This window comes from Engystomops pustulosus, chromosome 7 (genome assembly GCF_040894005.1).
Source record: "Engystomops pustulosus chromosome 7, aEngPut4.maternal, whole genome shotgun sequence".
In the NCBI taxonomy this organism is placed as follows: domain Eukaryota; kingdom Metazoa; phylum Chordata; class Amphibia; order Anura; family Leptodactylidae; genus Engystomops; species Engystomops pustulosus.
In genome coordinates, this window is record NC_092417.1 from 145,008,882 (window position 1) to 145,023,695 (window position 14,814).

General features: G+C 44.3%; 1 protein-coding gene across 1 annotated transcript in view; it reads left to right on the forward strand.

Annotated features, from left to right (window-relative positions):
* The window catches only part of CD81 (CD81 molecule), a 36,036-nt gene extending 23,797 nt beyond the window's left edge, over positions 1-12,239 (forward strand). Inside the window, exons 3-8 of the mRNA XM_072118115.1 lie at positions 2,808-2,905; positions 4,415-4,489; positions 5,302-5,412; positions 10,193-10,261; positions 10,342-10,425; positions 11,591-12,239. Of these exons, the coding sequence (XP_071974216.1) occupies positions 2,808-2,905; positions 4,415-4,489; positions 5,302-5,412; positions 10,193-10,261; positions 10,342-10,425; positions 11,591-11,653 (500 nt within the window). The 3' untranslated portion in view covers positions 11,654-12,239. The remainder of the gene's footprint in view (positions 1-2,807; positions 2,906-4,414; positions 4,490-5,301; positions 5,413-10,192; positions 10,262-10,341; positions 10,426-11,590) is intronic.
* Positions 12,240-14,814: the final 2,575 nt, after the last annotated feature.

Sequence of the window (14,814 nt, forward strand, 5' to 3'; positions counted from 1 at the left end):
GGTCATAGTTATAACCTACAGTCCTAGGTAACCCCACATATAAATCAGTGTAGTTAATTTTTGAATACATTTGGGAAATGGCACCACAAATTTGGTGTCTCTACTATAAAATAAAGCTTCCTGTGTTACTCATGTCTGCAGGTCCCTCTTATGTCCTCATGAATCATGTGAAGTAATACCATGTTTCCCCCCGAATATAAGACAGTGGGGCACATTCACTTACAAGGTCACTCGAGTTCACTAAAAGTGCTATTTTCCTTGTATAATGCTTCATGCGGCGATTCACTAACATTGTGCGCCAGAAATCATGACTCTGACGTGTTCCCGCGCTGGTCCGACAGAGTTCACCATCTTTTTTGTGGTGCACTTTGCGTGCGACACAATTTGAGAGTTACGGTAAATAAAACGCTCAGTGCGAATCAGTCCGACGGCACGCCCCCAAATTTATGTGGCATGGAGGCCAGCGTAGTAGCGCCACAAGAGGATCGCGTGCGCCACAGTTGCAGCGCACAAACTTCTTAAATACCTGTGTGAGCCGTTTTAGCCATGAAGAATGTGCACAGTCGGAAAAAAGTGCAGCGCGACCCTTAATTTTTGCTCCTAAAGAGCCACTAGGTCTTTTTATCAGGGGATGGCTTATTTTTCGATGTACAAGACGTCAAATTTAAATATACTGTAGTGATGTTATCACAAACATCGGCAGAACCACACAAACTGTAAATTCCAACAAGAATTTCTTGTGGCTCTATTTCCATGTACAACAATCTATGGTACATTTGCCAAATCCAAGTATTTAAAGACAGTGGTATCATCATCTGGAACCTCATCATAACTCTCCAAAAACAGAATTTCATGCTGAATTTTTTGTGGCTCCATTTCTTTTACAATCATTGGCCCCAATCTCTGTTTAGCACTAGCACTTTCCTACAATGAGCTCTTCTTGTCCTGGAAGCTGCTCGTAGCATTTGCAGTCCAACTGTGAGTGATTCTATCCCATGAAGTCTTCACCCGTGTCACAACCTCTTGTGGTATCTAAAAGATCTACTAATGCTAAGGGGGGAGCTGTAGCAATGACAGCCGCTTATTTTCAGGGGGGGGGGCCTTATATTTCTAAGCGAGAAAATCTTATTTTCAGGGAAACAGGCTATTGAGGTCCCTCATATGTCCCCATTACTCATGTGAAGTAATATTGAAGACTTTAAGAGAAAGGAGATCTACAGGTACCACATCCCGGATCATACATCTTATACTTATCTCCAGTCCAACATGGCACCTCCCATCACCATCAACCTCTGTTTGCATACAGAGGCTCAGTGGTGAAGAGGGATTGCCAGCACACCCCTGCTATAGCCTAATACAGGCCGCAGCCAGAGACTAAAGTGGGTGGGCGCTGCCACCCTGACGTTACCACTGAGTCTCAAGTTCACAGCGTACACCCAGTAATACAGCCCACATGCGGAGCATGTAGTGGGTGGGAATAGTCGCCTTGACGCATGTGCTCACCGTGACTGGGTGCCATAGATGTCAATGGGGGCCATGATGAAGCCACAAATTATGCAGCCGTATCACTTCGCGCATACGTTTGTCTGGGACCTTACACAGATGGTAGCTACAGGCTGTAGCCACGACCCCACAGAGCATCTATATACATACACAGCATGTACACAGCACAATAGGAACTAAGTGTAGTGTTTTTTATAAAAAAAAATTTTTTTTTTGCTCATTAATGTTCACTCTGTCCCCATCTTGACAGAGATAAAACAGAAATGTAGATATTTTTGCTAATTTATTAAACAAGAAAAACAGTAATATCACATGGTGATAAGTATTCAGCCCCTTTGCTCAGTGTTGAATAGAAGCAGCTTTGGAGCTGGTACAGCCAGGAGTGTTCTTGGGAAGATGCAAAGTTTTTCACACCGGGATTCGTGGATCCTCTGCCTCTTCCTTGCAGATCCTCTCCAGTTCCCTCAGGTTGGATGGTGAACGTTGGTGGAAGCCATTTTCAAGTCTCTCCAGAGATGCTCATTTGGGTTTAGGTCTGGGCTCTGGCTGGACCAGTCAGGAATGGTCACAGAGATGTTCTGAAGACACTGATAGAGTGTACATTAATGATTAAGAAAAATATCCTTTTTGATCTTACCAAAGAGTGAAACATTTAAAGTGACCTGAATACTTTCTGTACCCACTGTATATCTTATCACAGCAGAATACTTCATTTTCCAGCTAGTTGCTTATCACTAGCTATTATCACTTTCCCTCCTTCCCTCCTAATATGCATTTTAATCTGCAATCACTTCTAAATTTTATCTTGCTAATAGGACTCTCAAAGAGTCTCAGCAGCTAGATCTGTGCCCACCAGCACAGTAACACTAACACAGAGGAAATGTAACTAAGTTACGATACTGCAGGGAGAAAAGTTGTTAGAAAAATGCAAATTGCAAGTAACAAAATGACCAGATCCAGTGTTACTCCTCATGTACTGCAATACCGTTTTCTTCAAAATTTGTTGAACTGTGAGGAAAAGTCCAATATTTGGCATTATAGCAAATTCCTCATCAAAATGAAGCCATCTGTTTGCAGAGCAATAGCAACAAACAGCATTTATTCTGTTGGAATTTGTTCTATGGATATTACAGATGACAATATCCACAATTCTTTCATCCCATGTGTACCATTCATGTAATAATATACAATATATCATGCTGAGGCTATCTGTCATAGGCCATTGCAGGGCTGAGGTGGAATTGTTATGATTGGTGGCATTCCCTATGTCCGCACTAATATAAAGATATTTTATGTCATTCTAGGGATCTATATAATCATTGCTGTTGGGGCTGTCATGATGTTTGTGGGTTTCTTAGGATGCTATGGAGCCATTCAGGAATCCCAATGTCTTTTAGGAACGGTAAGAAGAATACTGTACTCTCTATATTGCACCATATTGTATGCACCCCTTAGGGTATAACCCCACACTGCTTCTGTACTCAGGGAAATACACTTTATGATTTAAGGGTTTTCTCTTAATAAGTGATGTGTATGGATCAGGGTCACTTGTGGTGGACATATATTCATAGTATAGCTGAAAGCCATAGCAAGAAAAACACTAGTAACAAAACACCTAGGGTAAATTTATGCCATTAACCCATTCACCAATTCCAAATGGCTATATACTTCCTAATTGCATATACCCCATGCAGATAGCATGTGTATAGACATTAAGGCAAGGGATAACTTCAAACATCTATATTTTCTAAACCATGGCACCTAGAAACACAGTTCTGCAGTCATTTTAAAGATGAGATTCTCCACTTTATTATCATCACTATTCCGGCTGGCCCCAAGCGCTGCAGACAGCCAGTGATGTCCCCCAGCTGTCTGCAAATCTCACATGAGCACTACACCTTGCACAGCTGCCCTGGTCTAAGGCCTGCTGCGTAAGGTGTAGTACTTACGCGCATGTACGAGATTGATGTAACCAGCTGTCTGCAGCGCTTGTGGCTGGATGGAATAATGATGATGATGAAGGGTTCATGCATATTTTATCAATGGACGGAGCCAGGAGGCGCTCGGCTTCCGGAGGCTTGAGCTCCTCCAGCTTACTAGCATATTTTTGCCAAGTGCTTTATTCAGTGTAGCCGACCTGCCTGGAGATGGGAGAAACACTGGCCCTTAACCTCTAAGGTATCGAGCATTGCTTTGGTGTCAGTCTACCACCACTAAATCAAGTGGTAGATGTCTTGGTAAGCCTTTAAAAACTCTCTAACCGGCCTGGGGAGGGAACTGTAGAAACGAAAACTAAACTGATGCCTACCTTCTCCGTTGCTCCCCTGTCAATGCCGTGCCCCTGTTTATTTACAGACCAACTACTTCCGCCAGCTTGATACAGCATTGTATTCCATGGTGTAGCAGGACTCTGTAACCAAACAGGGGCACACAAAACTGATGGGCGGTAGCCCGGGACAATAGGGGCGACCCCCTGACAGCCACTTATATTGTTTTTTAAAAGGCTGGACAACCCAGTTAATATGACCACTACCTGCTGCTTTGGCATTGGGCTAATCGGCTGTGTACTGTGTCAGTGGGATAGACAATTTCGAGCCTGTGGGTGAGGACAATAAATAGTTACATAGAGAGTCACCAGGGTTTTCTCATCTCACCTTACACCTACATGATAATCCCTTGGGTTAATCCTAATATCTCTAAGAGGATATCTTTAAGACGGCCGGACCTGCCACATTAATAAGCAGTAATCATAACTTAGCCACTGGTTACAAGATATATCTCATCCTTTGGGAGAAGTGTATTGTACTTGATGATATTGTATTATGTTATCATGTTCTTGTATATACATAGTGGGTCTCCTATGACATTATCCCTCACTTCCTCACCTCTCCTCCCCTTGCTGTCTCTGCAGTTTTTCGCCTGTTTAGTAATCCTGTTTGCATGTGAAGTAGCTGCCGGCATCTGGGGTTTTGTGAACAGAGAACAGGTAAGATGGAAGTCATATCCTAATACTTTACATTATAGTTCACAAGAAACGGACCCTAAGGGCTTTATAAGGTGACTTTTCCCCCATATGAAGAGACTAGGATTATACAGTAAATTATATATTACATTTTATTTACAGATTTTGAACTGTTGACTATTAGTAGATTATATAATTATAATTGATAAGCCCGAAACTTGTGATCACCAGTGATCCTAGGAACAGCACTGCCCTGGTGAGCATCACTTCTGCATTCCCGGCATATGATATCACATCCATCGTGTCACATGAACCCTCAGTGATCTGAATCATGTGTCCATTATGGGACAACCCCAACTCTTGGCTATACATTTTACAAAGTAGGATATATGTAACCCAGATAAAGTGAACCTTCAATCCTAAACAAAAATGTATGTAGATGTAGGTTTAGACCCTAAGACACTCCTCCTGAGTAGATGCTCGATCTTGTGATCACCCGTATGTGTTGGATAAGGATGTTCCCATTATGATAACATGATAAAGGTCCTTTAGCTCGCTCAAATTAAGCATCTATCCAGAACAAATATCTTGGACTTTTTTCAGCCATTTTTAGACAAACAAGACTCCAGAATGGCCAAATAGATGAGGAAGATTATAATAGCAGGACAACTGGGGAGTTTATAGTACATTAGCTATGCAGTTATCTTTTCACTTTGGACTGGAAGGTTACTTTAAGTATATTTTGTATATTTGACACTTCCCCGTAGCTAAAGATGTATGTAGGGTTTAGGGATATTTTGATGTGGATACAACATAAAACCTTCTGCTTTCTTAAGGTCTCAAAAGAGATAAAACAGTTTTACGATGAAGCTTATGACCAAGCAAGGAGCTCAAAGAAGGAGGAGTACGAGAAAGCCAGATCTGTCATCAAAGTTTTCCATGAGACGGTAGGAAATTTTTCAAGATTACTAAATTCATGATTATTCAGTTTACAAAATACACAGCTGAAGGGAGACCTCATTACAATGTACAAATACCTGAATGGGCAGTACAAGGATCTCACCAAAGATCTTTTTATACTTACTGTAGGCCTGTTAGGCATCCTCTACACCTAGAGGAAAGGCGATTCTACCATCGCCATAGACAGGGGGTATCCTCTACACCTAGAGGAGAGGCGGTTCTACCATCACCATAGACAGGGGGTATCCTCCACACCTAGAGGAGAGGCGATTCTACCATCACCATAGACAGGGGGTATCCTCCACACCTAGAGGAGAGGCGATTCTACCATCACCATAGACAGGGGCATCCTCTACACCTAGAGGAGAGGCGGTTCTACCATCACCATAGACAGGGGGTATCCTCCACACCTAGAGGAGAGGCGATTCTACCATCGCCATAGACAGGGGGTATCCTCTACACCTAGAGGAGAGGCGGTTCTACCATCACCATAGACAGGGGGTATCCTCCACACCTAGAGGAGAGGTGGTTCTACCATCACCATAGACAGGGGGCATCCTCTACACCTAGAGGAGAGGAGGCTCTACCATCACCATAGACAGGTGGCATCCTCTACACCTAGAGGAGAGGTGGTTCTACCATCACCATAGACAGGGGGTATCCTCCACACCTAGAGGAGAGGCAGTTCTACCATCACCATAGACAGGGGTATCCTCTACACCTAGAGGAGAGGTGGTTCTACCATCACCATAGACAGGGGGCATCCTCTACACCTAGAGGAGAGGCTGTTCTACCATCACCATAGACAGGGGGTATCCTCCACACCTAGAGGAGAGGTGGTTCTACCATCACCATAGACAGGGGCATCCTCTACACCTAGAGGAGAGGAGGCTCTACCATCACCATAGACAGGTGGCATCCTCTACACCTAGAGGAGAGGCGGTTCTACCATCACCATAGACAGGGAGTATACTCTACGCCTAGAAGAGAGGAGGTTCTACCATCACCATAGACAGGGGGCATCCTCTACACGTAGAGGAGAGGCGGTTCTACCATCACCATAGACAGGGGGCATCCTCTACGCCTAGAAGAAAGGTGGTTCTACCATCACCATAGACAGGTGGCATCCTCTACACCTAGAAGAGAGGAGGTTCTACCATCACCATAGACAGGGGACATACTCTACACCTAGAGGAGAGGTGGTTCTAACATAACCATAGACAGGGGACATACTCTACACCTAGAGGAGAGGTGGTTCTAACATGACCATAGACAGGGGCATCCTCTACAACTAGAGGAGTGGTGGTTCTACCATCACCTTAGACAGGAGGCATCCTCTACACCTAGAGGAGAGGAGGTTCTACCATCACCATAGACAGGGGTATCCTCTACCTAGAGGAGAGGAGGCTCTACCATCACCATAGACAGGGGTATCCTCCACACCTACAGTAGAGGAGGTTCTACCATAACCAAAAACAGGGGGCATCCTTTACACCTAGAGGAGAGGTGGTTCTACCATTACCATAGACAGGGGGCATCCTCTACACCTAGAGGAGAGGAGGTTCTACCATCACCATAGACAGGGGACATCCTCTACACCAAGAGGAGAGGAGGGTTTACCATCACCATAGACAGGGGTATCCTCCACACCTAGAGGAGAGGAGGTTCTACCATCACCAAAAACAGGGGGCATCCTCTACACCTAGAGGAGAGGTGGTTCTACCATCACCATAGACAGGGGGCATCCTCTATACCTAGAGGAGAGGTGGTTTTACCATCACCATAGACAGGGGGCATCCTCTACACCTAGAAGAGAGGTGGTTCTACCATCACCATAGACAGGGGTATCCTCCACACCTAGAGGAGAGGTGGTTCTACTAACGCCATAAACAGAGGGTATTCTCTACACCTCTCTAGGAGGAGGAGGTTCTACCATCACCATAGACAGGGGACATCCTCTACTCTTAGAGAAGAGGTGCTTCTACCATAGACAGGGGACATCCTCTACACCTAGAGGAAAGGTGGTTCTACTAACGCCATAAACAGAGGGTATTCTCTACGCCTAGGGGAGAGACGCTTCTACCATCACCATAGACAGGGGGCATCCTCTACACCTAGAGGAGAGGTGGTTCTACCATCACCATAGACAGGGGTATCCTCCACACCTAGAGGAGAGGTGGTTCTACCATCACCAAAAACAGGGGGCATCCTCTACACCTAGAGGAGAGGTGGTTCTACCATCACCATAGACAGGGGGCATCCTCTACACCTAGAGGAGAGGCGATTCTACCATCACCATAGACAGGGGCCATCCTCCACACCTAAAGGAGAAGCGGTTCTACAATCACCATAGACAGGTGGCATCCTCTACACCTATAGGCGAGGCGGTTCTACCATCACCAAATATAGAGGGTATCCTCTTTGCCTAGAGTAGAGGAGGTTCTATCATCACCATAGACAGGGGGCATCCTCTAAGCCTAGAGGAGAGGAGGTTCTACCATCACCATAGACAGGGGGAATCCTCTACGCCTAGAGGAGAGGAGGTTTTACCATCACCATAGACAGGGAGTATACTCTACACCTAGAGGAGAGGAGGTTTTACCATCGCCATAGACAGGGAGTATACTCTACACCTAGAGGAGAGGAGGCTTTACCATCGCCATAGACAGGGATTCTTTACCGTAAAAACAGACTATGGAACTCTTCCACAGGCAGACTCTATGTACATGTTCAAGAGAAGTCTGGATGTCTTTCTAGAGAGCAAAAATATCATGGGTTATGGGGAAAAAACATTTGTTTAATTCTTAAAGGTTGGACTTGTTGGATTTACATTTGCATAGACTTTACCTATACCTCTGCCCACCCATTCCCTGTACCAGCGCTGTATCAGACACTGGTACATGGTAACGGGTGGGTAATCCTCTACACCTAGAGGAGAGGAGGTTCTACCATCACCATAGACAGGGGACATCCTCTACACCTAGAGGAGAGGCTGTTCTACCATCACCAAAGACAGGGGGTATCCTCTATACCTAGAGGAGAGGTGGTTCTACCATCACCATAGACAGGGGTATCCTCCACACCTAGAGGAGAGGAGGTTCTACCATCACCAAAAACAGGGGGCATCCTCTACACCTAGAGGAGAGGTGGTTCTACCATTACCATAGACAGGGGGCATCCTCTACACCTAGAGGAGAGCTGGTTTTACCATCACCATAGACAGGGGGCATCCTCTACACCTAGAAGAGAGGTGGTTCTACCATCACCATAGACAGGGTGCATCCTCTACACCTAGAGGAGAGGTGGTTCTACTAACGCCATAAACAGAGGGTATTCTCTACACCTCTCTAGGAGGAGGAGGTTCTACCATCACCATAGACAGGGGACATCCTCTACTCTTAGAGAAGAGGTGCTTCTACCATAGACAGGGGACATCCTCTACACCTAGAGGAAAGGTGGTTCTACTAACGCCATAAACAGAGGGTATTCTCTACGCCTAGGGGAGAGACGCTTCTACCATCACCATATACAGGGGGCATCCTCTACACCTAGAGGAGAGGTGGTTCTACCATCACCATAGACAGGGGTATCCTCCACACCTAGAGGAGAGGTGGTTCTACCATCACCAAAAACAGGGGGCATCCTCTACACCTAGAGGAGAGGTGGTTCTACCATCACCATAGACAGGGGGCATCCTCTACACCTAGAGGAGAGGCGATTCTACCATCACCATAGACAGGGGACATCCTCTACACCTAGAGAAGAGGTGGTTCTACCATCACCATAGACAGGGGGCATCCTCCACACCTAAAGGAGAAGCGGTTCTACAATCACCATAGACAGGTGGCATCCTCTACACCTATAGGCGAGGCGGTTCTACCATCACCAAATATAGAGGGTATCCTCTTTGCCTAGAGTAGAGGAGGTTCTATCATCACCATAGACAGGGGGCATCCTCTAAGCCTAGAGGAGAGGAGGTTCTACCATCACCATAGACAGGGGGAATCCTCTACGCCTAGAGGAGAGGAGGTTTTACCATCACCATAGACAGGGAGTATACTCTACACCTAGAGGAGAGGAGGTTTTACCATTGCCATAGACAGGGATTCTTTACCGTAAAAACAGACTATGGAACTCTTCCACAGGCGGACTCTATGTACATGTTCAAGAGAAGTCTGGATGTCTTTCTAGAGAGCAAAAATATCATGGGTTATGGGGAAAAAACATTTGTTTAATTCTTAAAGGTTGGACTTGTTGGATTTACATTTGCATAGACTTTACCTATACCTCTGCCCACCCATTCCCTGTACCAGCGCTGTATCAGACACTGGTACATGGTAACGGGTGGGTAAGCCGGCCATCCGGAAGTAGTTGGAGCAGAGCTTCTGTGCCCCTGTAAACATACAGGGGCATGGCTCCTACGGACCATAATCTGTGACACCAGGAACCCTGGACGAGATGAGAACAATTTTTTTAAAAAGTCCTTCCCAGTCCAGCTCCAAGTTTTTATTGCCCCGACAATGAATCAAGCCCCCCATAATGAATTTTAAAAATGCTCTTGTTAGGGAAAGAGTTAATCATTAGCCTCCTTATCTTTGTGAAGTGGACACTGTTGACTGTAGGAGGAAGAAGCAGAATAAAAGGCACAGAGAAGCTGCTTTATTAATAAAGTATAATACAAAATGTACAATTATCACCTGTTCTATTTCTTACTGCATATTTATTACCGCAATGTATTAACTTATTGTTATGTTCCTTCCCTTTTAGCTGCAGTGCTGTAAACTGGACATCAAGAACTTGGGAGACAACCTATGCCCATCTGGAATAATGAATGTGGTAAGTAGAAGTAGCAATAAGATAAGTATTTCACACTCTCCTGTAACAAATAACATGTTAACATTTTGTCCCCTCTGTAGGATTGTCATGATAAAATTGACGCTCTGTTCCAGTCTAAACTGCACTTGGTCGGTATTGCGGCTGCAGTGGTGGCTGTTATCATGGTGAGGATCTAAACGTCTATCTTATCCCTTGTCAAGACACTGTCCCTGGCGTATATACATGCATTGAAGTAGAATGTATTGAGTCCTGTGTTATGGGAGTAGAAAATCAAAGTTGTAGGGGGAATTTTTCAGCGCATCTGCGTTACATCAGTGGAGTAGAAGCCATGAAATAATTGCAAATGCTAACTTATGCGATTATTATCCCCAATCTGCCACCTTCACGGCACAGTGGCATGAAGCGGGGTGCGGTGGGCAGGGCCTGGCATAGAGATGAACGCTGCGCAAACCCCTGCCAGATACATCAAGTGTTCAGAGCCAACATAGTTTTTTTGGGGGGGAGGGAGGTTCAGTGGAGCATCAGGTGGAGTATGTGCTCTGCCACTCCATCCATTTACTACGCCACCGCTGAGGATAGCAAAGCATTTTACCGCCCTCTTTATGGATAAGCTATAGACACTGAATGGACTATGCAAAATTGGTCCCCCATTTATAAGAGAAACAAGCCCCCACGCGTGTCTACACATTTTCTGTGGTCAGCGCTTTGTGGTAATGTCCACGTGTTTTCTGCTATGGCTACAAGTAAGCTCATACTCACCGATAGTACCTCAAGAGCAGAGGTCCCTGGACATTAGAGAAATGGAATTTTGGAGTTTTCCCTGTCAGACCTGAAGTATTAATTATTATTATTGATAATCATTTAATGTCCTCAATAGCAGATTAAAGGGGATTTTTACACCAGGCACTCCCGCAGATAAGCTGTTCTTCAGATGAATGAGAGCTGCAGTAACCTGTTTTGGCCACTACACATAGAATGGAGCTGTGTTATTCTCTATCAGTTGCTGGGAACAGCTGATCTATGTGGGGTACCTGGTGTTGGACTACTGGGTGTGATCATTTCCCTTTCCAAAGGGCTGCACTGCTTTACAATTGGGCCAGTCTGTGTCACCCTTGGGGAATACTAACCCCCATTTCTCAATGTAGTCAAAAATTTCCATTAGGAATAACAGAGGGTTCTAGGAAAAGATGATCTACCTTTTGTATTTTCCTGGAGATATTACTAATACACATGTGATATAAGTCTAGAGCTCCTCCTATGATTGTATACATTAATTCCCATCCAGTACCTTGAGTTTTTCTAATATGGCATTCTTGTTTTCTCTTGCAGATCATTGAGATGATATTCAGTATGGTTCTGTGCTGCGGCATTCGGATCTATTCCGTGTACTGAGAGCCGGGGTTCTTCCTACGTGTAAATAACAGCCACCCTCTTCTTCTCCTTCCCTCCCTGAGTGTGTCTTTTTATTAACACTTGTTCACCGCTCTTGTGGAGCTTGTGCAGATGTTTAACCCACATGAGAAGACGACGTTTGCTTCTTGATCGGTCCTGAGGGTCTCTCTCCTCTGTTCAGCCCTTCCCTGGAGGTTACAGCAACAAGGCACTCAGGAGCCGGGGCCCTGCAGAATGTAGTCCCTTCCATTTCCGGGCCTTAGTAGGATACAATGTCACCCTGTCACTGCCACAAAATCAGACCTTCTGGAGTTGACATTCATACAGAACGAATGTCGATGAGGCATCGGTCCAACTCTCGGAGGCATGCCAGTGCCTTATTGCATAATCTCTCTGCCCGCCCCTGTGTAAAATATATTGTGTTAGTACCGTCGGGGGAAGGACCACTCCTAACAATACCCCATTCCTGCACGATCCCTCCACACCATCTGTCATCTGATGGAAAAGTGAATATATATAATTATATATAAACATGTATAAAGATTCTCATTAAAACATTTATTGGGGGCTTTTCCTCCCAACATCACAGGACTCCTCTTCTTTCTTTGTATGTGTATAAGATGTTTGACACACCTTTACAATCCAGTGCTGGACTTAAAGGGGGTGTACCATATCCTGATTCATCCGCAAGTAAAAATAGCATCAAGTTGACATGTCTATCTTATTTCCCAGTGATCTGACCATTTGGTAAAAAAATTCAGTTTGTATCTTTATGCAAATGAGCTTCTCGGTGCACCAGGGGCGGGACCATATCTCCCGGTACATCTCTTATCTTCTTTCTTCACATCCCTTCAGCATCAGTCATTCTGCACAAAGTGTTGGGCAGAATAGAAAACAGGTGCATCGGTAGGCATGGTCAATACTTGGTGCAATGAGAAGCTAATTTGCATAAAAAGATAATTTCATGTAAAATTTGGAGGGTATATCGGAAAACCTTATACAGTGTTGTACATAATTATGTATTTATATGTGGGTGAGTTGGGAGGTAATAGACTCCCTTTAAAGGGATTGCCCATTCAAAATTTCACCCTATCCACAATCTCTTGTCAACCTTATGTATGGGGAGATGGTAGCACATAATGTTTCCACTCCATTCATTGCTATGGGAGTTGTGATTAGTGTCCAGACCACCAATGATCTATAACTTATCCTGTGCATAAGCACCAGGCATTATTGGTGGGCAGAGCTATTTAAAGGGCTATTCCCATTTGGGACATTTAGTGCATATCTATACAATATAGCAGAAATCTTTAGATACTGCATATGTCTTTCTCTCTGTTCAATATTATGAAATCTACCATCAACATTTAATAAACCAGGAAAACTTAGCGTACTTAGAGATCTAGGCTCCGTGACTGTGCTAATCTTCTTATATTTGTTATCCACGGCCTCAATTATTAAAATTATTGTTATGAGCCTGAAGGTGGTGTTACCAGAGCCCCTCCATGCTGCAGTTTCATGGGCTGTTTCACTGACTTACCCTCTCCCTCTGCTCCCTCAACATTTAACGCCTCTCTCTGCCTGATGTAATCTCACTGTAGCACAGGAAGTTTCAGCCCAGGTGGCATCATTTTGAAAGTTGATTTTAGATGGAAGGAGGCCATGGATAACAAATATAAGACGATCACCACAGGCACGGTGCAAGATTGAAGGTAGATTTCCATAAAGGCCATAGAACTGCCATCCAGAGTACTTTTTATGTGTTAAGTGGTGGGGGATTAATGAGGGGGATGCGGTTGATATTTCCTTTATTCTTGTTGCTGGGTAGAACAGTTTAGTCAGTTTCTTTTTAGTCATTCTTTATCCATAGACAAAAAAAATGTACACCACCATGTTTAGTATTTTTTTTAATTATAGTCTCAAAGTTGCAGATTTTATGGAATTTTTTTATTACTCTCAGTGGCAGATGCCTATACAGTGGCCTGTGTGGAAGTATATGTCAGAAAATCCTGCACATACACAGCAAATACAGTATGATCACACTCTAATTTGGGTTTTAAGGTATAGTAAACATTCTGTACAGCTTTTCACCACTAGGTGGCGCTGCAGACTCCTTATCTACACACAGACATGTGCAAATCAGAAGACAGATGCTTTATATTGTCATCTGAAATTGGGTTGAATGTGGATGAAGTCATGCTTTTTTACAGAACGCATAAAAGGTGTAATTTTGTCTTGGCGAACAAGGTATTGGGGCTCATTTACTAAGGGTCGTGGAGCGCACTTTCATGGACTGTTCGCCTTTTTGGGGATTGCACGGCTTGCACAGGTAGTAATAATAATAAGTGTCTCATGGGATTTTGGCACACCCAATTTTGACGCAGCTGCGCTGGATTCCGTGCGCCACAATTTAGGGGGTGTGCCATCGGACCATCCGACAGATTCGGAATGAGCGCGGGATTTAACTTTCAAATTGTGCTGCAAGCCCAAGCACTTACATACACTAGGAAGAAGAAGGTGAACTCCGGCAGACCTGAGCGGGGAAGCGTCACATGCAGAATATCGTGGCACCGTGCGTTATCATCGGACAATGCACTTTTGGTGAACTACAGGGGGATTAGTAAATGTGAATGATAGATTCAGCCTTTTTGTACTTAGAAAATGATTTAAAGGCATAATTTAAGTGCTATGTCTGCAAGGGCTCCATATCCCACATGATGATATTTGTACTGTAATGTAATGTAAAGTGAATACAGATGAAGTGACTATGACTACTCAAGTCTAATAAAGCAGAAGTGAATCTTCCCAGAAATGACAAATATTACTGTAAGATTACTGTAATATCTCTTAAGGCGTCACAAACATCTCACAAGGACACAGAGGGAACTTGGGCTGAAGGTCAGTGTTCATAATAAGATACTGAACATGTGAAGGCTGTGCATACCTTCTCATATCTCCCAGTAATAGGGTGGAGAAATATGGGGAACGGTTAAGACGTGGGCTGGAATGTGTCGTTGAATGACAGATGGGACGCAGCAAATGAAAAAGAAACTGGTTTATGACCACAGGGCTGGAAGTCTTCTCAGCTTCTGTACGGGTCACGCTACATCACTATATAACAGAAACTTGAATTCTGCAGTAAGATCTGTGGAAAAGATTGT